This window comes from Vulpes lagopus, chromosome 8, assembly GCF_018345385.1.
Source record: "Vulpes lagopus strain Blue_001 chromosome 8, ASM1834538v1, whole genome shotgun sequence".
Classification (NCBI taxonomy): Eukaryota; Metazoa; Chordata; class Mammalia; order Carnivora; family Canidae; genus Vulpes; species Vulpes lagopus.
In genome coordinates, this window is record NC_054831.1 from 130121713 (window position 1) to 130149562 (window position 27850).

The window sequence follows — 27850 nt, forward strand, 5'->3', positions numbered from 1 at the left end:
TTGGGAGGGCCAACAGGAATCAAGTCCGAGAACCAAATCGGTTGCAAGTGATGTGTGAACACTTCTAGGGAAAAGGCTTCTGAGAGAGACAGTCGCCCCCCCTCCCCGTGCTATCTGGAACCTTGGGGGTCTCTTGATGCTTATTGTTCAAGGCCGGCAGATGTCCTCCCCGGGGGAGAGCATCATGGGGGCGGGTGAGGCGGGCTCAGGGCACCATGTTCCACCACTTGAAGGAGAAGGGCTGCCGGCGCACGTTGGTGCCGCAGTGGACCTCCCCGTGCAGCATGTGGTACGGGGTGAAGTCGTCGATGAAGGTGCAGTGCAGGCCCAGCGGCTCCAGCAGGGACCGCACCTTCTCCTCCAGGCAGCACTGGCCGTTGATGATGGGCCCGAAGGGCTTGGGGATGCCCAGGTACTTGCCCAGCACCAGCATGTTCACCTGCAAGGAAGTGGCGGCGGGGGGGGGGGGGGGCCAGCTCAGGGCAGCACTCCATCAGCAGCTCCACCTCCACACCTGCACCACACCTGGCAGGGCCTGCGCCTGTCTCGCGGGCAGCCCTGAACACAGCCCCTCATCCTGCGCGCAGTGGGAGAGGCACCTGGGCTGCTGAGACTCTGGCGTCTGCGATCCCATGGGAGCAGCTGCAGAGCTCCCAGGGGCAGCTAACTTCCCGGGGCTGCCCTCCTTCCCGGGGGATCTTGGGGGCCGCCCAAGGCCCACTTCCTCGTTGCAGCTGATTGAACCAGACACTTGACCCAAGCCGGACCAATCAGATTCTCTCTCTCTTTCTCTCTCTCTGTCTCTCTCTGCTCTATCTGCAGCGGGGCCTCTGCCTCTGTGTGCATCTGTGCGTGGCTGTGCCACCTTAAACCTCCTGCTCTGGCTCAGGCCGGCATGGGTGGCCCTTGTCTGCAGACCCTGGAGGCACTTCCGTAATTGCACATCCGCCTTAAACATGCAGGAAGGAAGGGGGATAATAGGAGGGGAAACCGAGTTTTGCAAATGGGGAGGAGGCCAGAAGGTTAGCCAGAAAGGGGAAGAGAAACGGGGGGCGGGGGATGAAGCAATGACGGTGTGGACAGGCCCCCTGTAAGGCTCTGATGCTGGGTGAGTTGAGTTCCTCTGGGGGGTGGAGGTGAAGGGGGGCTGGAGGAGGGGAGGGAGGCGGAGGAGGAGAGTTGGGTCATCTACAGAAGCCCGACTCCAAGCGTGGTCCTCGGGGAGCAGCCTCAGCGCCACCTGCTGAATCAGAACCAATGCGGGGGGCGGGGGGGGGGCAGCAGTTCAGGTGTTCCAGAGGCCAAGCCCTCCCTCCTCAACCAAAGGCCGCTTCTTCCAGGAAGCCTTCTCGCATCTCCAGTCCTACCTCTCCTGCTGGATGCGCTTTGTCCTACCTCTCAGCTGCCCCGTGACTTTATTATACAAAAAAGATCTTGACTAGAACACGCCCTGAGGGAGGTAAAGAGAGTTTCCCTCCCACTAGATGAGACTGGAACTCCAAGGCAGGGAGCAACCTGGGTGGTTTCCCTGACGGTGCACCCTAAGTATCCGGGGCTGGGTGGACAGGGGGAGCGCGCACGGGAGCTCCGGGCTGACGCTGCCTGCTGTGCGCACGGGGCCTCGTGCGTGTGATCACTGCTTCGCTCCACAAATACCGAGTGGGTCCCTAGAGGAAGGGAAGGCCCCTTCCCTCCTGGCCCTTGAGCAAGGGGCTTGGCCGGTGAGCATTCCGTTGTGACCAGGGCAGTCCTTCCGCTGGCCGTCATGGGGCCCCCCGATTCTCTCTGCCACCCCCACGGGCCACCACCAGCCCACACATGACAGCGACAAAGCGTCTTGCCCTTCTGCGGAGCAGGAGCCTGGAGCCTAATCTGATGAAACGGATTTAAGTCATGCACATGGCCTCACCAAGTCAGGGAAGAAGGCCACCGCCTTTTTCCTCTCGGTCTTGAAGAGCTGGGGGATGTCCACGATGTCCCGCTCCGTCAGGCCCAGCTCCCGCTTCAGCACCTCCCGGTTCCAGTCGATGCAGCTCTGGTGGGGGGTAGAGTTGGAGAGACCTTGCCAGGGGGTGTTGGGGGGACCCAAGAGGTCACGTCTGGTTAAGGAGACAGGCTGCCCAAGTGTCCACGGTCCAACTCTCCACGCAAACCTTATCTATGCGTCCCTTCGTCAGAGTGCACCTGTTCTGGGTCCCACCTCTCACAGTCCCACCCCTCTCCCTGGGCTAGTTCCAGAGTGTTCCACGGCGATCTGCTTTAGTGAGTGTTCCAGAATGTCCCATCTTTGGCCCTCTTCCCTTCTTCAGATCCTCCACTCCTTAGGGGGGCATCTCCTTCTGTCTCATGGTTTCGGACACCGTCTACACACCGACGACTCCCACAGTCCTATTTCCCAGCCTCTCTAGAGAGCCCACCCTCTTTCCCAGTCTCTGTTTGGCACATACAACCGCCACTCTGCACCCTCACCCGGATGGCCAATTGGCACATCAGGCTCCCAAACAAGCTCTTCACATCTGCATGCTCCCCCCGTCCCGCTGGAGTCCTTCGGCATCGTAGGTGCAGCCACCTGCTCTGCTCGCGTCCAAGGCCGCTGCCTCCTTCCCCCTCGCCTCACACCCCTCTTCAGCTCCACCTCTAAACGATTTCCCCCGTCTGGCCTCCTGCCACCACCTCTACTGCTTTCACCTGGTGGACAGCCATCCCCCTGGTTAACAGTGGCTTCCGAACCAGTCTCCTTGCTGCTCCTGCCTTTGAGGCCCGTGGCAGGCACCACCATATCCTCGCAGGCCTCCAGCTGTGGGGGCGGCCTTGACCCTCGCAGCCCGAGCTCTGGCTCTGAAATCCTTCCTGTGTCTGCGCCTGGGACCACACTTCCCACCAGTTGCTAACAGCAATGCTGAGTACGACAAGGATACTGAGGCAGACCTGTTTCTGGGAGCCAGGGGACTCCTCCTATGGCCACCATTGGCTTGAGGACCCCCCCCCAGATTTGCTGAGGCTGAGACGGAATGGAGGCGCAGAATGCTTCCCTCAGCCTGCCTTGCCTCTCGCCCACCCAGGGTCTGCTGTCCCTCCAGTTCCCTCCTCTTTCTCGGGGACAGACACTGGCCCTAATAGGATCCCCGCATGTTTAACTCCATCTTGGCATTTGCTCCTTAGATGACGGCGTGCTGGGTGTCGTGTTTGCCCTTCTGGACCCTCCGTATAGCCCTCTCCTCTGCTCTGGGCCTTGGGAGCCTGGTCCTTGGGGATCAGGGGCTCCTGTGCCCCCTGGCTTCTGGCGGGGCTCAGCCAGTGGAGCCCTGACAGGAGGTGGGGGTGGTAGCCGAGGGCAGCGGGGTATTGGGTTCCCGCAGCTCCTCACTGCCAAGCCTCTGCGCACTGGCCAGGAAGGTCACGGCTCCTGCCCCAAAGCCCCCTTTCCATGGCGACCTCTCCACGTTCAGTAACATGACTTCTCCCTAATTCCGTCAGGCCTAGGGGTGGTGACAGCTTAGAGTGTCCCCCTCTCTCTAGCCTGGGGACACTGCACAGTCCCCTGCTAATTTCCTCAAATCCTGCCTCTGCCCTTGTAATATTCCCTTCATTAAACTCCAGAGTTATCCAGCTTCGGTGCCATGGGTTTCTCACCGGGACCTCATGTCACGCCCCCCACCCCCGGCTATGAAATATTGACATATTCTCAGCAGGGCCATCCTGGGTCCCTCCTCTGCCCAATCCCAGCCTCCCTTCACCTCCCCAGAACCCCTCGGCTCATCCTCAATATTTCATGCCCCTCCCCCTACCCAGGGCCATCGTCTGTGCTGTTCTCTCTGCCTGAATGCGTGTCCTCCTCACACGCACACGGCTTACCCCTCATTTCTCCTGGGTCCCAGGAGGGCTGGGAGCCCCTCTGTCTGGGCCCATGCCAGCCTGGGCCTTCACGGACTCGGAGCCTCAGACTCCGTCCGCGTCGCTGTCCCCAGCCGTGCCCACCTTCTACTCACAGCCCGTGGCCTGTACCTGCACAAACTTATTGTAGCTGATGAGGTTTACATTGGAGAGGACCTGGTTGATGGAAACGGTGTGGACCGGCTTATCCCCTGTGAGCGAGAGAGCAGCGTTAGAGGAGGGGCAGGGGCGACGCCAGAGAGAGGGTCACCGGCTCTGGGAGGCAGCCGGGCGGAGGCCAAGTTCACAGCTCCTGGTCTTGGGAGTCAGTAGCTCTCTGGCCTTTCTGGACATGGGGTAGGCACCACGGCAGGCCCTGCGGCGCAAGCCTGGGGGTGGGACGGGTGACAGGGACAGGTGGCTGAGCACCACGTCCTTCAGACCTTCATCTGAGTGCCCTGCAAGTGTGATGCCTTTCACTGGAAACGTAGGCCCCTTCCAGGGCACTGGGTGCTGTCCCTCTTCTTTCCGGCCAGCAGCAGGGAGGCTGGGCCACCCACCCATCATCCACCAGCCCTGAGGGAACAAGGGACCCTGTCCCTGCCCTCCAAGAGGTGACTGCCCAGCTTCCTGCCTGCCTGCTGGAGACGGGGCTGCACGGGGAAGGGGGCTGGGGGGTTAGATTCACAATCCACGGAGCTGCCAGCAAGCTCTTACCAGGGGCAGGCTGTGAATTCAGTTCTCCACATTCAACACTTCATTTAAGCTCACTGTAACCCCACAAGGTGTGCGTTATCACCCTATTTACAGGTGGGCAGATTCAGGCTCAGAGAGACCAAACGACTTGCCCAGGATCTTACAGCTATGAAACGGGGCGTGTGATTCAAAGCCAAGTCCGGGGCTCACGAAGGGCTGCAAGCCTTGACCACGGGGTAAGAGAGGGCTCCTGGGAAAGGGGACAATGGCTTTCCCTCCACCTGGTACATAACATCTGGATCTGAGGCTTTTTAAGGTTTGCCCTGGACTCAAAGGCGCTTAGCCACGGTCCTTATGGGAACGAGGGGGTTGGGAAGACTATTTCCTCCACCTTACGGCTGGGGCTCCAGGGTGGTGCCTGGAAGGGGGTGAGGATGGTGAGTGGGGAGAAAGGGACTGGAAAGTTCTACTTGAGAGCTTCCGCAGAACTCAGAATTCACTAGGATTCGTGCCATCCAGGTGGGGACGGGGATGGAGCCCTTCCAGCAGGCTTGTGCACCTGCTCCAGCCCCAGCCAGCAATCGCTCTCAGAATTCCTTCCAAGCAAGATGAAAATGTGGGGCACTTTGTTCAAATAACAGTGAGAAAAAAAAAAGTATCACTAAAGGTACTAAAAACATGAAGCTTTTTCCTTCCTCCATGGTCTCTCTCCCGCTGTCATGTTGGTTTTTTACACACTATTTGATGTCACGCTTCCTTGCCCATGTGTCCCATGTGTGGTGAGCTCACACCTGTGTGGTGAGTGCACACCTAAGAAGCGCTGGGAGCACCCCAGAACTTGACGCATGCGCACAGCCCACCGGCTGCCGGGCACCCGAGCCCACGAGCCTCAGGACCCACGCGGAGCCAGGCAGCTCCCCTTCCCACAGGCCTGCCATCCCGAGCCCTGGCAAATGGGCAGTCTCCAAGGGGTGCCGCAGCCTCTGTACAGGGGTGTGCTAGGTACCTGGATCAGGGGTGGGCGTAGAGGTTCACCCCTGGCAAGCTGCCCCCCACATGCCCGGGGGCGCTGCAAGCCCAGGGCAGGGACAATTAATACCAGGCCCCCCCTGAGATGCTGAGGGGCACATGCACCCAGGCCTCTCCACGCCCAGGCTCCAGCTGCAGCAATCACTGGATGGGGAGGTCTGGTGGGCTGAGGCTCTAGGGAGTGAGGGGGCTACATGGGGGTCTCATCCCTGGGAAGCAGCAGGAGGATCCACTCACAAAGCACAAATTGCTAAGAATTTCAAGACAGTGGTGGCAAAGCATTAAGCCTTCTGACGACACTGGTCATGTGCCCATGAAGCTGGCCATGTTTCCGGCCCAGCCGTGGGCAGTGGGGGCTGGCGGGGCAAGGGGCGCAGTGGCAGTGAGGCTCTTGAGTGGGGGGACAGCCCTGCTATAGACTCGGCCACCCCTCTCTCAAGCCGGATGCGTCTTGCATCAGGTGAGGGGGTGGGAAGCTGGGGTGAGGGACACAGACAGGTACCCACCAACAACCCCTTTGAACAGGAGGGCCCTGCCGTGGCCCCACTTCTGCTTTTCCTGAAAGAGCTTGAAGCAGGCGCTGGGGCTGGCCAGGAGCATCCGGAAGCCCTGCATGGACAGAGCAGACCTGCCTGAGCTCCCTGGCCTCAGCACAGCTCCCTGGAGCTCATCCTCTGACCCAGGCTCCGGGGACAGGCATGTTACCCCCGTCCTTACCTTCCCGTCGGGCGCAGGGACGAAGCTCAGAAACTCATCCACGTGGCCCACCGCCAACCAGTCCACAAAGAGCTCCACTGGGGGCTGTACCCTCTGCGCATAGAGGAAGTCCCGCACCACCTGGGTGACCCGGCGGCCGCTGGACCTGGGGCCCAAGGGGTTAAAAAAATTGCTTAACTTTAAAAAGTCTATGCAGAAAGGAAGACTAGGGGGCTCAGTGGTTGAGTATCTGCCTTTGGCTCAGGGTGTGATCCCAGGGTCCCAGGATCGAGTCCTGCATCGGGCTCCCCACAGGGAGCCAACTTCTCCTCCTCTCTCTCTGTGTCTCTGATGAATAAATAAATAAAAGCTTTTTAAAAAGAAAAAAAGAAATGGAATGACAAGAGTTCAAGATTTCTGCAGTATCTCATTAAAAAAAACAAACAAACCAAGAAAGCCCCACGCACTGCGTCCTTTAAACTCTGCTCAGGCTGAGCTCTTGAGCAGATAGATGCAGGACAGCTCAATCCCACCCGGTCGGTGACCCACCGGGTCTTGCCATCCAGGCAGATGCTCAGAGCCGCCCTGACTCATCCTCACATTCTCCGACAGACTGATTCACCCCTATCCCGTCCCCTGGGGCCAGGCGGCTCTTCTTGGAGTTTAACTTCTGTCCGTCTTGCTGGGGCCTCACCTTCTGCACATCGGTGGGGACGGAGGTGGACAAGATCACCCCCAAAGGGCCACACAGCCCCAGCATTTTGTGCTCGTGAACTTAAACCCCATCCTTCTTTGGCCTTCTGCATACGTATCTGATGCCATGGCCCAGACGTCCTCTTGTTCTTTTTTTTTTTTCTTAAGTAGGATCCACACCCAGCGTGAAACCCAACGCAGGGCTTAAACTCAGGCCCCCGAGATCAAGACCTGAGCTGAGATCAAGAGTCAGGCACTTAACTGACTGAGCCACCGAGGTGCCTCAAACTTCCTCGTCCCGTGGGATCCCGTGTGGAGGGCAGTTAGTCCCCTCCAAAGCCTCTAGATTCACCTGTTATTTGACTGCAAGTCTGTCCTAACTGCTTTGTGGAATTTGGTCGGCTCCGTGTCTTGATCGACTCCGCAGGGAAAAACCATTACCGTGATATTCCTTTTCTCTTGCATCAGTCTCTCCGTGTCACATGGGGCACAACAACCAATCTGTTACTCGCTGTGTGTGCCTGCGTGCTACGACGTCTCCTCCTTCGTGTCCTAGTCCTTCCTTCTCCTGTTCTCAGGAAAAGATCTGAGGGCGGTCATTCACATCATAGTATGAACAGGTTCTTGAAATGTGATTCCTCCAGGACTGTCGAGACTTAAAGCTTTTTCTTCTAGAGCTATTAATTAATAGACTGTTATTGGCAACATCATTTCTTTCTAGAATCCTAAGACCAAAGCCTAGTCACAGCGCTGCTTTCTGTGTGACCTGTACCAGGTCACTCGCCCTCTCTGGGCTCCCTTGTGAAATGAAAAGGCTGGACTGAATGATCTCTTGGGCCTCTGCTCACTTTGGGCTTCTCGAATCCGCCAAGGTACGTGTGGACGGTGTCCGGTGATCAGCCCACTGTCCCCCGGCCCCCGTCGAGAACTAGGATCTGAGGACTCCTCTCTGGTTCTCTCCCAGGATGGAGTGGCCCCTCATCACCACCACCACCCTCCACCCCCGGAACCCGTCTCCCTGCTCCCGTCTCACCCAGGCAGGTTGCCGCCGATGAGGATCCTCCCCAGGGGGTACTCTTTCCCATCGGCCACCACTGGGGGGCTGACCTCCAGATTCCCGAAGGAGTCCAGGCCACTCACAGAGCTGTCCTGCGGTTCCCGAGTCACATAGCCGAAATCTGGGCCCTGGCAAGGGAAACGGAGTCAGGCGAGGGGCGGGGGTCACCAGAAAGAGCTTGAACCAACTCGCTGGGCTCTGAGCTCCCTGAGGATGGCGCAGGAGCGGCTGCCCATTCTTCAGATGGAAATACTGAGTCAAAGACAGGGATCTGACCTAGTCAATATTTCACGCATGCGTAGGGGCCAACGCTGGGACACACACAGGCGCTCTGGCCCTGCTGCCGTGTTGGAGCACGTTATGCCCCGTGGTCCCAGGGAGACAGTAGGAAGGGCCCTGGTTGCCCGTGGGCCCCGGTAGACACGAAGCCCGAGGCTATGCCCCGCTGCCTCTTACCCTCTGAACGGCCTCCCTGCCAAGTGCAGTCCAAGGCAGGTACCTGGCTGTTCCTGGGGACCAAGGGACTGGGGATGGAGCCTCAGTCTTTCAACTCTGGCAAAGGGGCGAGCTCCCCAGGGCCATCGCTTGGAAGGAACTTAACCAGCACTGAGGGCCAGGAGAGAGCTCCTACCCCTCCTACCGCCTCTGGGATCCAGCAGGACGTTGCAAGGGCCTCCCGGTCTCTACAGCACCAAGGGAGCCTCCCCTCTTTTTTTCAAGGAGGTCCCGGTCCACACCCACCATCCTCACAGTGCTCCTTATCACCAGTCACAGCCCCGTCTAACGGGGCTGCGTGCTCCCTCTGCCCGGGCACAGAGAAGCCTCACAATGTCATTTTTGCTGATGAAGACGCTGAGGCTCCGGGAGGGGCAGTGACGCAGGCCAGGTCACACAGCACCTGAGCCACAGAGCCGGGACAACCGAAGCCTGTGTTCTCAACGGCAGCGCTGCCCCCACCCCTTACCGAAGGCTGCCAGATTTAGTAAATAAAAATCCAGGGTGCCCAGTTCAATTTGAATTTCAGACAAACCACATTTTTAGTAGAACAAAGTCCCGTGTGAGGTTTGGAACACACGCGAACGTAACTAGGGTCTCCCGTATTTCAGGTGGTCACTCCTGTCCCTTAAGGACGCGGTCCCCGGTGCTGCCCCCCTGGACTCCACACCCTGGGGTGTCCCTCGGCCCTCAGAGCCAGGCTGCGGCCTGCGGCCCGGACCACTCACCAGGATTCTTTTGTAAGGGAAGTCTTGCAGTTCCCCGTTCCTGGGGGAGTCAAAGACCACCGGGAAAGTCTTGTGTGGCGCCTGGACATAGCCCAGCTCCATCTCGTCCTGCGAACGAGAGAGACACCCTGTGGACAATCGACACTCGTTTGGCACTGAGCGCTTGGAGGAGGAACGTTCTTGGGATTTCTCTGTCTCGGGCCTGCTTTGCCCTTTGGGGTGAAGAGGGTGGGGGTTCACGATGCCTGTGGCTGAAGGAGAGCCCGGAGGCTCGGACAGAGGGTGCTGTTACCTAGGGCCACACAGCAAGACAGGCGGGGAATGAACGAGAACATGGACGTGACCCTGGGGGTGGACCTGTGTTAGATCAGGGCAGGGTGGCCCCAGAGAGGGGTTCAGGGTGGCCCCAGAGAGGGGCTCAGGGTGGCCTGAGTTGGACAAACAAGTGACTGGACATCAGCCGACACTTCTGGCCTCCACCCGCAGTCACAAGGGGTTGACAGGGCTGGGAGGGGACCTCAGGACGTATCCATCTGCCTCCTTCTCAGGTCTCCCAACCCCCCTGGTCCTGGAGGCAAAGACGGCCCAGCACGGGTGAACCATATAGCCGATGAGAAGCCCGGCCTGTTACGCGCCTGGCCTCGCTCTAACTCTTTATAAATATTAACCCCATGAATCCTCCTCACACGCACACTCGTGCAGAGGCACGATGATTACCCACGTTACAGAGAAGGACGGTGACAAACAGAGAGGCCTGTTTGTCCGAGGACACACAGCTAGTCAGTGGCCCAGCCGGGATCACACCAGCCCATCTTGCTCCAGAGCCAGCCCCGAACTTCCGTCTCCTCCGATGAGCCTCCAGCCACGAAAGCTTCTCAGCTTGGCTTTCACGGTCTCCCACTTCAGCTCCTGCCTTTCGCAGAAACTTGGCCCCGGCCACCAGGAGCACGAGGCCATCTTTCTCACGTCTCCCCTCTCTGGGGCCTTTGCCCACGCTGGTCCTCTGTGAGGACCGCCGTCCACTGAGCCCCAGCACGGCCCTTACCAGCTCTGCGGCCCTGGGCACGGGCCCCTGAGAGCTCCTCAGGTGGGTAAGAGCAGGGGGGTGTTGAGAGGGCGACACGGCATGATGCATGGCCCACCGTGATGCATGGCCCACCGTGATGCATGGCCCACCGTGATGCATGGCCCACCGTAAGTGCCTCATTCATGGCAGCCACCATCGCCACCTGGTCCCACCCTACGCCCTTCCTCCTGGACATCTGTATTCACCTTCCTCCAAACCCTGCTGGCACTTTGCTGGCACCCCTGCTACACCTTCAACTGCAAGAGCGGGAGGTTTGTTGCAATAAGTCACCACAGCGGCCTTGGCGCTCGTGACACCGCGGCCAGATCATTCTTGTTGTGGGGCCACCCTGTGCATTCACTGTAGGATGCGTAGCCGCATCCCCAAGCTCTACGCACTCGAAACCAGTAGCACCACCATCCTCCAGTGTGACAGCCAGAAATGTCTCCAGATGCTGCCAAGTGTCCCTTGGGAGACCAAGGCCTTCCATGGAGAACCACAGACCAGGCCTCTGGGAGCAGGGAGTATGTCCCATCCTTCTGCCATTCCCTTCAGGACCAACCCTGTGGGAGGTGAATGGGGTCCAACCCAATGCAGCGTGTGCCTGGGTCTCCAAAAAGTTCTGGAGAGAGGGAGGGAGCTCTCGGTCTAGAATGAGCAAAAGGAGTGCCCTGGGGAGGACAGTCGGAGCCCCCAGGTCCTTCTGGATATTCACAGCCTCCTCCTCCCCGCGCCCCAGTTGGGGGAGCCCAGCCTCCCCCTCCGCGATGCCGCCCGGTCGGTGCTGCCCGGCGGCCGTGGTACCTGGATCCAGCGGTCATTGCGGTTCTCCTTCTGCGGGCAGACGGTCAGCTTGCAGCCGGCCTTCCTGGCCAGCTCCGCCACCGCGTCCACAAAGCACGTGTTGTTCCGCACCCTGCACACAAGCCCGGGGAGAGGGGCTCAGGGCAGAGCCAGGTGTGGAGACCAGACGGGCCTCCGGGGGCCGCAGGACACCCATCGCCCACCCCGCCCCCCCGCAACACACTCACCGGCACACGTACACCTCGAGGGGCGGCAGGGTGCTGGGCGTCATAATCCAGGGCGCCACGCGGAACACCACGGTGTCAGTGAAGATCGGGGACTCGGAGAAATCCTACAGGGGAAGATGAGTGGAAGGAAGGGCGAGAGCACTGGCCTTGGAGTCCAGAGGCCTGGCTCGTTCGTGCGGTTCCCTGAGCAAACCGCCACTTCCCTTAGTTTCTAGAGAGGCACCGGGGGGTGGTCCAGAAGCCTGGGATCCTTGGTGCCAGTGGTGCCCGTCCATCCCGGGGACCCTCTGTGCGTGGGCCACCCCCACCCCTACCTCGTTGGAGTCGTCCAGCAGAGTGACGTGGAAGGACAAGAGCCCCGTGAAGCGGGCGTCGGGGAACGAGAGGCCCTCCACGAAGAAGCGCTCCTCGTCCCCATGGAAGCGGGGCACCTCGTACGACACCTTGTCCTGGCCCAGCACGTGCCGGTAGGCCTCACACGAGTCTTCGGGACCTGGGAGGGGGCGGGAGGGAGGGCCGTGAGCCCCGGAGGGACCGCAGAGCACGATGGCTGCAGAGCAGGGCCGTGCGGGCCTCACCAGGCCCCTCGGGCCGGACCGCAGCCCCCCTCTGCCGTCGGGCCGGCGAAGGACGGATGATGCTTGATGCCCAGTGTGGGCGAGGCCAGGGAAAGGCCCTGCCTTTCTTTTTTTTTTTTTTAAAGATTTATTTATTCATGAGAGAGACAGAGAGACAAGCAGAGACACAGGCAGAGGGAGAAGCAGGCCCCATGCAGGGAGCCCGACATGGGACTCGATCCGGGGACCCCCGGGATCACGCCCTGGGCTGAAGGCAGGCGCTAAACCACTGAGCCTCCCGGGCTGCCCCGGCCCGGCCTTTCTAATGTTGCCGTTCAGGACAGTGGGCAGCGTCTCACAGAGTAGGGTCCACTCCCAACGAGCCTCTCCGCTTCTGGGTGTCTCGGCTACAAACACACGTACGGGGTGTTCACTGGCTGTCCACTTGCGGAACAGGTGAGCACCCACCCTGCACCTGCGAGGCAAGGCTCGAGGCTCAGGACACGGCCGTGAGCAAGGCCCCTGCCTTCCGGCCCCCTGCGCCGCGGTGAACCCCGCCCCTGCCAACAGCCGTGTGGTCGGGGGCCCGGGCACGTCACAGCACATCCGTGCTCGGAACACACGCGGCGGCGGGAAGCTGGGGGCCGAGCTGCATGAGTACAGAAAGCACCGTCGGGTAGATCACTCGATGGGAGAAAGTGTCTGGAAAGCAGAGCATGTACACGCCACACACTTAGCGCATCCTCAGAAAAGTCGGGGCGTTGCACACACTGCAACTCGTTAACAGTGAACACATTTTAAGAGTCAGGTTTAGGGGGGAGGATGAGGAACCCTCATTTTCTACCTTATGTATCTCTCTATTGTTTGATTTTTTGAAATTTTAAAAATATTTTATTTATTTATTTATTTATTCATGAGAGACTCACACAGAGAGAGAGAGAGGCAGAGAGACAGGCAGAGGGAGAAGCATGTGGGACTCGATCCCAGGACCCTGGCACTACAACCTGAGCCGAAGGGAGATGCTCGACCACTGAGCCAGCCAGGCATCCCCTCAAGAATGTTTTTAAAGATTTTGTGTCTTTTTTAAAAAGATTTTATTTATTTATTTGAGAGAAAGAGAGAGAGGGAGAGAGTGAGCACAGAGCAGGGGGAGGGGCAGAGGGAGAGGGAGAGGCAGACTCCCTGCTGGTCAAGGAGCTGGACCCGGGGCTCGATCCCAGGACCCTGAGGTCATGCCCTGAGCTGGAGGCAGACGCCGCTGATGAGCCACCCAGGTGCCCCTAATTCTATTTTAATTCATCAAATCAAATGACCTTGGGTCACGGCTCTTCTGGGAAGGCAGCCCGCCCGCCTCACGGCTCCCACAGCTGACCCCCAGGGCAGCCTGCCCTCTGGCCCATGGTGGGGAAACTGAGGCCCCCTCCAGCAGAGGGGCGGCGGGGAGGGATGGGCATGAACTCACCACAGGCGTGGAAGACCCGTGCCCACTTGGCGTCATAGCTCGAAGTGTGGAGGATAAGTTTGTGGTCGTCGAAGAGGGCGGCAGGGCCTTGCGTCCTCAGGACCATGACGGACATGTCCTCCAGGTCTGTGGGGCCAGACAGGGGCGGCAGCTCAGGGGCCTGCGGCACTGGCATCTTCTCCTGCCCACTGCACCCCCCTCCAAGGGCAGAGGGTGCCCAGATCTGGGTCTCTGAGCTCCAGCTCTGCCCACCATCAGAAAACACTGGAAGGCACTGGAAACCACCAAGAGCGAACCATGAGGGCGTCTTGAGCGTGTGCCCGTGAGCCCCACACGTCCGCTCCGGGCCTCCGCTTCCTCACCCCCCAGAGCAACGGGAAGTGCAGAGCGACTGCTCAGTGCTCTTGACAGGTGACAAGGGTGGGGTCGGCAGGCCACCCGGGCGGCGCGCCGGGGACAGTCTGGTGTCAGCGCTAGCATCCCTCCGTTCACACCGGGCAGCCCCCCGGAGCCTCAGCGCTCCCCTGTCTGAAATAAGGGACGGTTGTGCCCACTTTCAGAGAAGCCGTGCCCGCCTGTGCATGAAGCACGTGGCTGGCTCCCCAAGATATGACTGTGGCCTCCCTCATGGGGAAAGTGTGGGACTTAGAACATGGGGTGCCCTGAAATGCAGGCCAGAGGTGCCTGGTGGGGAGGCCAGATTCGAGGGTCGGACGGGAAGGTCTGGACCTGCCACAGACAGGCTAACTGACTTCGGGGATCCCCTGACCTCCGGCCTCGACACCTCATCCCTACGTGGGGTGATGTGATGCTGCCCTCCCACTTGGATGATTAAACAAGAATCTGCAGAAGGGCCTGGCACACAGAGGCACCCAAATAAATGTCAGCATCCCCTGCTCCCCTGGAGGGAGAGAAAGGCGGGTCAGCCCATTTCTAGAGCTCCCCCCACCCCAGCCCCCCAGTATGTGAGAGCTCGCTGGCGCTGGGGGAGTCTGGGAGGGGCTAGCTGCAGCCTGAGGCAGGTCTTGAGCAACGTCGAAGTGTGTCCAGGAGCTGGGACCCTGGCCCCAGGCTCAGCCTTCAGAGCTGCCCCTGTGGGGTAGCTGAGCCGTGACCCTGGGCGCCCCCCCCCCCTTACCTTGCAGGCAGTTCACGTGCCGGTCACAGTTGTCCTGGTCATAACAGGTCACATCATCCCTGTCACAGTTCACCAGCAGGACGGCTCCATACCCTCCGGGGCCCCAGACCCACTGCCGCTGCCAATGGCAAAGCGCAGCCGGTGATGGAGCGCGGACCAGTCCCGTGCCCTCGCCCAGCAACCTCCTGGCCAGCCTCCTAACCTCACCTCGTCTTGCCCTCCCTGGGCGGATAGGCCCGCTCTCCCCGAAGCGCTTCCCGTGCCAGGCATGGCAGTGGCTCTCTACTGCCCGCACCAGCAAGTCCGAACCACACAGCTGTGTCTCACGGCCCAACTGTGAGCCGGCTCCAGCCAACGTCCTATTTCTCGACGGGCAACTTCCTGATTACAGATCCATTCGTGGATCCACCCAGGCCTTGCCCCGCTACCCCTCCACCCAGAACGCCCCCCCCCCCCCCCCGCCGCAATGCTTTAGAGCCCAGCTCAAGCGGACTTCACAGGAAGGCTTCCTTGCTCATGCGGCCCCGCCGACCTGCTCTGAACTCCCGACGCACTAAGTGCCACCACAATTCAGCCCAAAGTTCTTTAACAGTCTCATGCTTGGCATAATCCCCCTTTCGCCTCGATCAGGAGGTTGGCACACCAGGGCCAGGGGCCGCATACAGCCCGCTGCCTCATTTTGTAAATAAAGTTTTATTGGGATAATCACACCCACGTGTCTCTGGATTGGCTCTAGCCCTTTCGCACTTTCGCACTACAGTGGCAAAATCGAAGAGCTGCAACAAGGACGGTTTGCAATGCCTAAAATGTTTACTATCTCACTTTTATAGAAAAAGTTCGTTGACCCCCTGACCTAGACTAAAATTCCAGAAGGACTTTTCCCCACAAGGCAAGGCCTAGCCCAGGCCTGGGCACGTATATGCTTGATAATCCTTGGTAATGATTTTTCTCCTGGTGAAAGAAGATCCCCAGCCACGCCTGGTTCCCATTTGGCTCTCCTACCCCCTCCTAGGAGGCAGGGGGTACCGGTAATGGCCTCACCCCTCCTAACCCAGCCTAGGTCAACTCCAAACTCCACGCCCCTTTCTGGGCCCAGGTCGAGATGGCCTACCTTGTCCACATAGCTCCTGTCCTGCCTGCCCTCGCAGTTCAGGTCACAATCCAGAGCGATGTCTACAAGGAGAGGGGAGACAGTAAGTCACTGTGGGGTTCCCAGGAGTCCAGCACAGGTCCGACAATGCACACTCTGCTTCTAACAATGCCTCCTGCAGACAGAGCATTTTCAACTTTCTTGCTAAGTGCTCTGCAGGTGCTCGTACCCACGCAAACTCCCACCCACTGTCAAGGGGCTCCCCGGTTCCACATCCTTGGCAACACTGAGTTGAGCATCTTTCCATTTCAGGTTCTGATCACTGGAGCTTTCTCCTCTGTGAATTTCTTGTTCATATTTTTTCCCTGTTTCCATTAGTTAGTCTTTTTTTCCCAATTGATCAGAGTTCTCCATAATCTGTATGCACCAAATCAGCCATATACATCGCAAATTTCTTCTTCCCGTCCGTATTTTGACTTTTTCTTCCTTTTTTGTTTAAAGTAAGCTCTGTGCCCAGTGTGGGGCTTGAATTCACAACCCTGAGGTCAAGATTCACGTGCTCTGTGGACTGAGCCATCCAGGCAATCCCATAGTTTGACTTTTTACTTGTCCTCCCTTGTATGAAAGTTTTAAAATGTAATATAGTCTAACTTATCAGGGCCTTATCTTCAAGGTCACTGATCCTCTCCTCAGCCATGTCGAGTTTACCAAGACAGCCCAGCAAGAGCATTTTTTTAAATGTTACCATGACTTTTAATCTTAGCATTTCCACTTGACACCTTCTTATAGTTTTCATGTCTCTGTTGAAATTCTCCATCTGGGGCAGCCTGGGTGGCTCAGCGGTTTAGCGCCGCCTTCAGCCCAGGGCGTGATCCTGGAGACCCGGGATCAAGTCCCACATCAGGCTCCCTGCGTGGAGCCTGCTTCTCCCTCTGCCTGTGTCTCTGCCTCTCTCTCTCTTCTCTCTCTCTGTCTCTCATGAATGAATAAATAATCTTAAAAAAAAAAAGAAATTCCCCATCTGTTCATTCATGTTATCCACCTTTTCCTTTAACGTCTTAACCAATCTGAGTTATCTCGCATGGAGTTTATATATCAATTTGTGGACAACTGGCACAAAAAACTTAAGGTGGAGAAAGCAAGGTCCAGTTCCAGGCCTACAGGGTGCCTCCCTTTGCTTACAAAAGGGGGGAGTATACAAGTATGCCATGTCCACCTGCATGAGCACAGCAGATCTCTAGAAGGATGCTGGGTTTGTGGAACTGGAAGTCTTAGGTTGGGAGGAAGGGAGGTTTACTTTGCAATATATATTCTTTTATACCACTTGAATTTTTTAAATGTACACTTATTTTAATTTTTTAAAAAATGAGTTGATGTTTGTGAAAAGACCCTCGTTCATTGTCATTCCCAACCACCACCCCCTGCCCTTGGCCCAGGCCCTAATGAGGGCCAGCTTACCAACTCACCAACACAGGTGAGGTAGAGCACTGCATAGGCCAGGGGCTGAGGCTCATGGCTGGAGTGGTAGGAAATCTGAACCTGTGGAGAAAGGGCCCAGAGTCAACCAGCTGAAGCCAATAGCCCCCACCCCAAAGGACAGGTTTGGGGGATCTGGCAAGAAAGAGTCAGGGTCTCAGGAACCTCTATGTACTGAAGTTGAGTTTACCAACCCAGCTCTTCCTTTTAGTCTTTGTGCCATTTATTTTTCCATGCCTTGCTGTAATATGGGAACTACCTGTGAGGGCCCCAGTGCTGCCAATGACTACCGTGTGATTTGGGCAAGCCTCTGCTCCCCTTTGGATCTCTGTGTTGCCATTTGTAAAATGAGGAGGTCTGACAAGTGGGGTTAGGGACCCTCTCCTATCTGTAGGATTCAGACAGGCCTGGACTTGAGCCCAGTACCTCTGGGTTCTGTGACCTTGGCCAAGGCCCTTCACCTCTGGTTGAGCTGTCTGGTTTCCTCACTTGCAGAACATTGAACACACAGGTCCCTACTGCAGAGGATTGTAGCGCTGCTTAGAAACAATACATGTACCAGACTGGCCCCCGCAGGAAGGGCTCAAGACATGCCAGCTATTGTTAACAGAGGGCAGGTGGCACTGTGTGAGCTGGAGCCTGGATCCACCACTTGTGACTACCCTGGGAAGAGTCACCTGTCCTCTCGGGGCCTCAGTGTCCCCTGCTGTAAAGTAGAGATAATAATAGTCCCTACTGCAGAGGGTTGATTGTAGGTTGTGACCATCAAAAAAAGGGAGGTGTGTGACATGCTCAGTGCAGTGCTCGGCTGCAGCAAGCCCCGATAGCTGTTGAAGGTCTGGCTGACAAAGAGTGATGAGAACATAATCCAAGGACCATGTATCAAAGGCCCTTCCAACCCCAGCCCTCTGCTTACACATTCCCTCCTGACGTGGCTCCCTCAGCTCTGCCAGAAGGTTCAGGATCTTATAGAGAGACCCTTCACCCCTCAGTGCTGGGAGCCCCTAAATCCCGCAATCACTCACCCCCATCTGTCAAGCCCGAGCAACGATGCTGGCCTCGGGCATACAACGAATGGATCCAGGCCAAAGGTGGGGAAAGGAGAAGGGCCTTTCCTCAATCCCTTTGGTCTTTGGCACCCACACAGCCCCCAGCTCAGCAGGGCACCCAGGAGGGGCCCCCTCATCAGCTGGCTGGTCCTTTTGCCCTGCCCCGGGGGCCTCTGTCCTGCCCCTCACCAACTCTGCTACTCACTAGGTGGGTGATTTCAGGTAGGCCACGCCCCTTCTCATCCTCAGTTTCCTTATCTGTAAAATGAGTTCATTTCCCTGTCCACCTGAGTCACAGAGCTCAGTGGAGAGGCTCATCTCAGATACATGGACGGGAAAAGACGTGGGGGTGATGAAGGGAACCTGCCCCAGGTGTCAGCAGGTCTGTGTGGAATACTAGCTCTCTTACTGATTGGCTCTGTGGCCCGGACACAGTTTCTCTGAACCTTAGTGGCCCCACCTACGAAATGGGGATCGGACCCTGCCTCTCTGAGCTGTTGTCAGGGCTGCATGACGTCGTGGCTGCCCCGGGTGTGGCCTCTGCTCAGTGGTCCCTAAAAGATCAGTTTCCTGAAATGCTGCTCCTGACATGGAGCAGGAACCTGCCACTCCCACACGCCGGGCCTGCTTTCCGTCACCCCTTAAAGGGGGCATCACCTGTGCCAAGCTCAAGGGCCACCCCATTTCTCCCATGTCCCATCCCTGCCCTGAGGCCAGAACCCTGCCTACGGCTGGGGCTTGTTAAACTCACCCTTGGCTGAGTGAGCAGAGAGGAGGAAGAGAAATTACGTGCCTCTGAGAAGGGAATGCGGTCAGGGAGGGGGTGGATTAGGAGGTGAGGTGCCTCCTAGAAGGGGGTCTCCCCAGGCAGTGGCATCCCCTCACCTCTGCTTTCTCTCCATCATTCAGAGTAGCAGAGATCACCTAATCAACCCTCACCCTGCAGGTGGGGAAACTGAGGCCCGACACAGAAAGATGCGGATACCTCCCTTCAATGGGGTCTTGAGAAACAAGAAAAGCAGTAAATGTTGGCTCATGTTCCACCCCACACCAACACCAGGGGGAGGGCGCTGTGATCATCCCCAGTTGACATGGGGAAACCGAGGCCTAGAGGGCTGATATGACGTGCCAACAGACACACGGCTTATGTCTGGAAGTTGCAGAGCTGGCTGGTTCTGGGGCAGGTACTTACCCATCGTGCTACCCTGCCATCTGGGTAAAGAGAGGGTGCTGGCCCTTGCAGTGCTAGATCGCTGCCCCACCCACCCCAACCCAGGGGACCTGCTCACATGACTGTCATTGAGGTCGTTGCTGGGAGAGTTCATGACCACGATGATCTCCAACCCGGTATCAAAGTGCCACCGCCTGGTGTCCGCACGCTCCCGGCCCCTCTCCATACTAGGAGAGATGTAGACGTCCACACCGGGAGTCCCATACACCTCGAACATCTCCGTGCCCTCAGGTACCGACCTGGGAAGGACAAGAAGCCATGGGAGGTACTAATGTGTGGATTCTTATTCAGATGCTTGAGCTTTGGCTCAAACGCTTGCTTCTTCCAGGAAGCCTTCCCTGACCACCCCAGGCCTCTCAGCCCCCCACGGCAAGCTCCTGGGAGTGAAGCCTGGACCCCACACAAATGCATACCCATTCTCACCTTCCAAGGCTCTGTATTTATTAACACTTCCCTTGTGAGTTATTTTAACTCCCAACAAAACTGCAAGCTCTTGGGAAGTTAGGACCCGGTTGAGTGCTTTATAAGCCCCCAGTGCAGAGCTGGGTGCAGAGAGCTCAGTGGACACCAGCCTGCAAATGGACCCCCTGCAGTTCTGAGCCCATGGCTTTAAGAAGAGCAGTCTCCCCTCCGAGTCCCATTTGCACCCTTCTTTAGCGGGCAAGAAGATGCCCTTGGGGTCTCCCCTAGGGAAGGGTACTAAATTTTGTAGAGTGTTCACTGGGTGCCAGGCACCTTGTATTTCCTAGCTCCTTTTATTCTCACAAGTCTGCAAAGTGAGTGGTATCATCTCCATCAGAAAGGTGAGGAACTGAGGCTCAGAGAGGTCAAGTACCAAGCCCGAGGTCACACGGCATGGAATGGCGCTGCCAGGTTTGCACTTGGGGCTCTGACACAGCGCCTGTGCTTCTCCATGGCCCTGCAGCGTCACCTGGGAAACTTGGCCAGATTCAGTCAAGCAACCAGGCATTATTAGTACCTTTCAAAAGTCATCTGGCCCTGGGGCTGTGTTCCCCCCACTCCAGCTGGTCTGGGAGTCCTGTTTGAAATCAGTCTGTCGACCCTCTGATTGTCTGTGGGGTGCCCTGGGGTGCCTACTGTGCCCAGAGGCAGGTACACCCACTACTCTCCCCGCTGCCCCAGAGCCTTCCACCCCATCAGGGAGTTAAAAACAGCACTGCCGGGCAGCCAGGTGGGGCTTACGGTCACAAGTCCGTGGTCTGTGGGATCCCATGTAGGGAGAGGCCCCTGTGAGCCAGCGAGACCAGAAGGCTTCCTAGAGGAAGCAGCACACACACGTGTGTGCCCGGGAGATAAACAGTAGCTGACATTTGTTGAGTTCTTGCTTATAGGCCAGCCCTGTGCAAGGTTCTTAGGTGTGTTACGGAAAGCAATCCTCCCATTAAACTAGGAGGTGCCTACTGCCATCGTTTCCCATTTTACAGATGGGAGAACTGAGGTTAAGCACACTGCCCAAGGTCATGGAGCTAGTAAGTGGCAGGACTGGGATCCACCCCAGGCCTCCTGGATCCTGAGTCCATATTCTCACCCACCACCTCCCCAGGAGTAATCGTGATAGGGGCACCTGGTGGCTCAGTGATTGAGTGTCTGCCTTCAGCTCAAGGCGTGATCCCGGGGTCCTGGGATCGAGTTCCACATCGGGCTCCCGGCATGGAGCCTGCTTCTCCCCCCTCTTGTGTCTCTGCCTCTCTCTCTCTCTCTCTCTCTCTCTCTCTCTCATAATAATAAATAAATAAATAAATAAATAAATAAATTTAAAAAAAAAAGAAACTAAAAAAAAAAAGAATAAATAAATAAAATCTTAAGATAAAAAAAAAAAAGAGTCATGATAATCATAGCCCCCGAGCCCGAGGGCCCCCTCCCCTGCACGCTTCCAAACAGGGCAGGCCTTCCAAACAGCATTCATTCATCCTCACCGTGGCCCTGGAGGAGGGGATTATGACTCTCATTCACACGTGGGGCAACAGAGGCTCAGGATGGGCAAGAGACTTCCCCACGGTTGCACAGCCGGCAATTCGACTCCGGGCCCTCTTCCTTTCCCTGCTCCACTTGGAGGAGCGCAGACTTCCTTCAATACGCCCTCTCCACTCCTCCACCAGCACGACTCTGAAACTTCTCAAAGTGGCTTTTTTATAAATAGAGAAGTAAGCCCAGCCCAGGCTCCACTTGTCAGGCGGGTCCTGGTGGAGCGCGTGGCCCTCCCGGGCGTCCCCAGCAGCTGGGTGGGGCAGACACACCTGCTTCTCCCCCCAAGCAGGGCTGCTAGATTTAGCAAATAAAACTAGAGAACACCCAGCTGGACTCAGATTTCAGATAAACAGCAAATCATTGTTTTAGTATAAGGATGTCCCGTGCAGTATTTGGGACATGGTTGCACTAAAAAAAATACTAATTGTTTATCTGGATTTCAAATTTAACTAGGCATCCTGGGTTTTATCTGGCAACCCTATTCCCAAAGCCTGTAATTTCCAGGGCTGGTGGAGCCCTCGGTCCTGGGGTGTCCTGGGTGTGCGGGCCAGCCCATCCTGGGACATAAAGAGCCTGGACAGAGAGAGAGACAAAGAGATACAGAAAACCCTGAGAGATGGAGAGCCAGAAAGACACACACGGAGATAGACCGGGTGTGGAGAGCTCCCTCCACCCCAAGGAGAACCCTCAGCCCCACTCCCTGAGTCACCTGGCCTCCCACTCCCCAGGAGGCTTGTAAACTTTTTATGAAACTCCCCCCAACCCCAACCTGCTGCTTGGACCCTGTGCCCACGACCTGGAGGTTGAAGGAGCAGAAGGCACGGAACCGCACCCAGCTCCCCAGCACCAGCCCCTGGGTTTGGGATATCTCGGCCCAGCTCCCTTGCACTTCCCTGTATGAGATGCTGGGGGCTTCCTGATGAAGATCCTTCCAGCCTGAGGGGGAAGGACCCGGGAGCTCAGTGGTGCTCAGAGTCGAGTCAGGCTCTAGACTGGGCCGGGTCGCCCATAAGCCAGGTGACCCTGAATAAATCACCTCGCCTCCCGACAAAGTGGAATAATGACACCTACTTGGTCAACTTCACGGGCCATGGCAAGGCTCAGATGCCATAATGGGAAAGGCTTGGAAAATCACCCATGGGGGTGGGGGTGGGGGGGGTGGGGTCTTCAGTTTGATTAAGAAGCAGGAAAAGGGCAAACGAAGGCAGGTTGAGAGGCTGGGCTGGGGGTGCTGGGGGGCAGTTTCCCAGAGGGAGGCAGGGGGAGCCAAGGGCGAGGGGGAGACTCATCCTAGGGGAAGGCAGTTCCACGGTGGAGCCTCAGGAGGCCAAGGGTAAACTCAGGCTGTAAGGGGGAGCCAGCGAAGGTTCTTGATCAGGAGGGGCACTGAGGTGGATGCTGGTTCAAATCCCAGCCCACCACCCACGAGGTGTGTGACCTTGAGGGAGACGCTTGGCCTCCCTCTGCCTCAGTGTCTCCGTCTATAAGGCGGAGAAGACTATAGGAATCGATGTGTGTAAACGCTCAAGACCAGGGAAAGTTGGAGGCACCCGAACCCATGCCTCACTTCGTTCTAGGGAAACTGAGACCCAGCAGAGGAGGGACCAGAAGGTAGGGCTCCAGACTCCCCGTCCAGTGCTCACGCCCCATCAGGGAAGCAGCTGTTGGGAGGCTGAGAAGGATGGCTGCTGGGACAAGAGCCTGCATCGGGTACAGGAGGGTCTGGATTTTCCATCTTGTGGAGGATGGAGAAGCAGCCAGAGACTCGCCCGGCCCAAGCTCTTCCTCCGGCCCGGCCACCCCATGCTGCCACCCTGCTGCTCCAGACAGGGCCTCCAGTCCCGCCCCTGGGGGCTTCGGGCTTCCCCTCCTGTCCATGCACAGGACAGGCCAAGGCCCTCCGTGCACCTTCCCTGCACGGAGCCAGTGACATCTGAGAACCGTAGCTAAGGGGGGCTGTCTCCCCAGCAGCGTGGGAGTGACTCCGTGTGAGCCCGCCCCTCCTAGGAACCCAGACAAGTCAGTCTTCCTTTACGCTCCATGTCACCCTCTCAGTGGTGAGGACGATGATGGTGACGATGGTGACAAAGGTGACAAAGCAGCCCCCACAGCCACACACAACCATCAGTCCTGTTATCCCCACTTTACAGATGAGGGAAGAGGTTCGGAGATGACAGGGACTTGCCCAGAGTCACACAGCTGCTCGGTGATGGAGCCAAGACTCACAGCCGGGACTCAGGCCCTGCTCCCCTGCAGACCCAAACCCATCCTCTCCTTTCATGGGCTCAGGGCCGGGGCCTCTGGGAAAACAGAACCAGACATTTCAGAGCCAAAACACTGATGGGAGAGGTCCTTGCGGCTGCAACCAGACAGGTTGACAAAGTGACCACCACGGTCCCCATTGATGTGGCCCACGGGGGCAGAGGAGAGCAAGACCCAGCCAGTGCAGGCTCTGAGTGGCAGCTGCCCCCACCCACCCCCGCCCTGTTCAGCGAGGCTCCCAGACCCCAAGTCCTCTGGCCTCACCGTCCCCAGGGTCAGAAGACCACAGTCCCTCCTTCGTCCCACCCTCTTCCCGCCCCTGAGAAATGGTGGCCCCTTGAACCGCTTCCCTACAGCCCAGCTCGTTAGGAGAGCGGACGATGCATCAGCCTCGCGGCCCGGCTCTGCCCACGCAGGGGAGCGCTCTCACGGATCACGAGCCAGAGGGAGAGCTGCTCTGTCAAACCAGGGAGGGGGCTCAGACGCCTCCACGAGCAGAGCTGGCCACCCGCTGTTCTATGCCAACCTCTTCAGGGCACATAAGGGGAAACTGAGGACCAGAAAGGAGCAGAAAGGGCTCAAGAGGAGAGAGCAAAGGACAACAGAGCGAGAACTAAAACTCAGGGCCTCCCGGGTCCCTCTGTCCTTTCACTCCCTTGACCTGCCTCTGCTGAGCAAGAGGCGACCCGAGCTGCTGGCCTGTCCAACTAGGGCAGTGGTTTCAACCCTGGCTGCACATTCATCCCCAGGATGTGGCTCAGCACACCCCTGTATCTCCCTTCCTTCCCTTTCGCCCTGCGAGCCCCTGCTCAGGAAAGCGAGGCCCCCTGACCAAGTCTGGGCCATCTCCAACTCAACGGAAGGCAAGAAGACAGGGTGCAGTCCACTGCCACAGACGGAGCGCCCCAGTGGTCTTGCCTGTGCTCATCCTTCAAGGCCCCGGTTGGTGCCCTCCCTCCAGGAGACCTGCCCCGACTCCTCGGCTAATGCTCATTCCTCTTTTCTCATCTCCTTCTCCGGGTAGGGTTCAGAGGTTGTCCCCCAGCCATCTTGTGGATGGCAGGTTTGGGGACCCTTGAGGCTGTCCAAGGGGCCGGGACAGAGCCTTAAAATGATGACAGTGCTGGTGGTGGTGGCGGCAGTGCTGGTGGTGGGTGGTGGTGGCAGGGCTGGTGGTGGTGGCAGTTGCCACAATGGAATGTCCACCACGTCCAGGCACGGCCTACGGGCTCTACACACAACACCCGAGTCCTTTGACGCGAAGGCTGACGTGTTTAGGCTGCAGCCTGGCTCTGCCATCCTCATGGGCTGTGTGACACGGGGCCAGTACCTCAACTGCTCTGTGCCTCTGTGTCCTCATCTATAAAACGGGGATGATGACAGTCCCCACCTCGCAGGATTGAGAGTTAGTTACTAAACATCAAGCACTTAGGGCGGCGCCTGGTACGGAGCAGTCTCTGAGGATCATGGCTGAGAGGACCGTGTCCACCCTACACATGAAGGACAGACGCCAAGTGACTCTCCCGAAGTCAGACGGCTGCTAAGGCCCAGGCCCGGCGCTGGCCGGCACACCCGCTGCCCCCTCCCTGGCTGGCCCGCGGTGTGAGCGCCAGGATTGCTGAATCACGACATCTCCAAGCTGGAAGGGACGGGATCCTTCCCTAGAGCACGGGGCCACCCAGCCTGTGATAGAACTCTGAAGGGACAGGATTCTCAGACGGCAGGGACCTTGCCTCCTTGCTTGCCACCACCATCGTGTCCCCAAGCCTGGCCCACACTAGACCCCAAAGAAATACTTGATGGATGTGTGAATGAATGAATGAACCAGCAGCCCTCCGCCTCCTGCAAGGTGGTCCAGTCACAGAGGCCCCAGAATCCTTCGTTTGAGGGTGCCTGAGGCTGTGCCCCGCGCCCTCGGGCTGTCCCCTCTTGGCCTCCTTGGGAGCACTCACGTAACCCCAAGACACTGCTGCCTTTGCCCCGCTGGCTCCATCCTCTAAGGAAGCGCTGCTGCAGGGGAGGGGCCAGGTCAGACTGGAGGCACATCTGCCTGACGGGCATGAGGCAGCCGACGCAGGTGAGTCACCCCCATGGGCACGCAGCACGGGAGGAGGAGGTGGCGCCAGGAGCAGGGACACCTTTCCGCCCTCATCCCTCCTCCTGGCACAGCCTCTGTGCTGCCCCTCCTCCCAGTGCCCTCCCTACTTCTCACCGTCACCCACGCTTCAGCCCCCGGTGCCCAGCTGGGCTGGGCCTGCTCCACGCTTGGTTCCCTCCCAAGACCAGCCTCTCACCCTTGCTTACCTAACGCTCTGGGACCGACCCCAGCTCTGCTTCCAACTAAGTTCACTCCAATTTTTCAAGTCTTAGTCTGGGATACTGGTTCTCAACTGGGAGTGATTCCACCCCCCCACCACCACCACAGGGCACATTTGGCGATGTCTGGAGACATTTTTGGCTGTCACAAGTGGGGGTGTGCCACTGGCGTCGGTGAGTAGAAGCCAGGGGCACTGCTCCACATCTCACAGTGCACAGGATGGCCTCCACCACAGGGAATGAGCAGGTCAGTAGTGCTGAGGTTTCAAAACCTGGTCAGAGGTGGGGGTAGGAGACCGGTGACAGGGGAAGGGTGACATGGCTCTCCTTCTCTCCTCCCCATCCCCTAACAGCTCAGTCTTGGAGCTTGGACCCCCAGAGACTCCCCAAAAGCCTAAGGAGTCAGCTCCCTAAATGGTTCCCACAGCCCACTTCCTAAGACCCTGCCCAAACTCTCCTTTTCTTCCTGGGAGAGAGACAAGACAGGGCCTTACTTCCAGCCACTAGTTTTAAGGACATGGCCATGGCACACAGTGGGGGAATTCCATGTGGGCTCTGACTGGCTGGAGGAGACCAGATCCTCCTCTTGAAGGGGCAGTGAGAAGCCTAAGACACTTGATCATAAATGGGTTTGAACCCTGGCATTGACCCGTCGTTACTGTGTGACCTGAGCAAATGGCTTGTCCTCTCTGTCCCAGTTTCCTCATCCATCAGTGAGACGAAGTTGACAAGCTTAGCTCCTAGGCAGTTGTGAACGTTAAACTGGAGCATTCAAGTTCAAGGGTTAAATTCAAGAAGCTTGCCCAGCTTAGAACGGCGCCTGGCACATAGGAAGGGCTACATATGCATCAATGATTTCTAAGGAAACGACTGATGCTCATTGCAGAGCTCATAGGCTGGGGACCAGGGCTCCGGGTACACACCTCTTCCTATCCTTGTGACCCCAGCCTGCAGGGTCTTCTAGAGTGCCCAAGCCCCCATGACACCAGCACCCTCCAAGGCCCTGGGCCAGAGCTCAACCATTGCAAGTCCCCCGGCTTGGGAGAGGGCGGCCAGGCCAGGCCTGAGCCCTGAGGAAGCCCTGCCCAGGGAAGGGCCCAAGGGGCTCAGCACCAAGAGCCTGCAGACCCCCGGCGCCCAAGGGGCTCAAGACCCCAAGAGCCTAAGGGGCTCAGCACCAAGGGCCTGCAGACCCCGGGGCCTCTGGCTCTTACCCGTAAATGTCCACGAGGGTCTCCACGCCAGCCACACACACGGCGCTGGTGGGATGCTCCAGGGACACACGCACGATCCTCTGCAGGGACATGCTGGCCTCGGTCGGGGCTTGGGCCACCAAACCCAGCGCTGCCGGGCACATCCCAGGTCGTGCGGTTTAAAAGGCCCTGGCCCCGCCTCCCCGGCCCGGGCTGCTAGGTCATTGGCTCCCGTCCTGGAAGCCCAGCCCCTTCCCAGAGCCGGGAGCTCAGGATTGGCCAGAAGCAACCCATCATTTGCATAAGAGCCTGTTGCTCCGCCCCCAGCACGGAGGGAGTTTGTTTCTCCCTCCAAGGGAGCGAGTCCCCGCAGGCACCGGGGCTGGGGCACCAGGGCCTGGGGGGTGGGGGGGGCCGAAGATGTGGGGCGCTGACCTGGGCGCCCTCCTCACTTTCCACACTCCTCCTCCTCACCCCCCTTTCCTGCATTTCCAGAGCTGATACGGTTTAGCGGGGAGCTTCTCCACCCTGCTGGGGGAGCTGGTGAACATGCAGGCTCCCAGGCCCCACCTCCAGCCTGACGCAGCCGGTAAGGGGTGCCTCCTGGCATCGGGTTTTTTTTCAGAAGCACCCCCAAAGCATCGTGAGAAACTTTGAGAAACACCTGCCTTTTTCTTAAGAGCATGGAGCGTGGAAGCAGGACTGGAGGCAGCTCTGCCTCAG

The 27850-nt window shown here is 58.1% G+C and overlaps 1 protein-coding gene across 1 annotated transcript; it reads right to left on the reverse strand.

The window, feature by feature from the left end:
* Positions 1-94: 94 nt before the first annotated feature.
* Positions 95-27252, reverse strand: PADI3 (peptidyl arginine deiminase 3). Its single transcript, XM_041768000.1, has 16 exons — positions 27149-27252; positions 19426-19606; positions 17078-17150; positions 15633-15694; positions 14522-14639; positions 13384-13509; positions 11679-11857; positions 11365-11468; positions 11138-11249; positions 9268-9375; positions 8021-8172; positions 6316-6460; positions 6105-6207; positions 4006-4085; positions 1910-2035; positions 95-439 (listed from the first exon to the last, which is right to left on the reverse strand). Exons 1-16 carry the CDS (start codon positions 27238-27240, stop codon positions 206-208), a joined length of 1995 nt encoding a protein of 664 aa, XP_041623934.1. The 5' UTR covers positions 27241-27252; the 3' UTR covers positions 95-205.
* Positions 27253-27850: the final 598 nt, after the last annotated feature.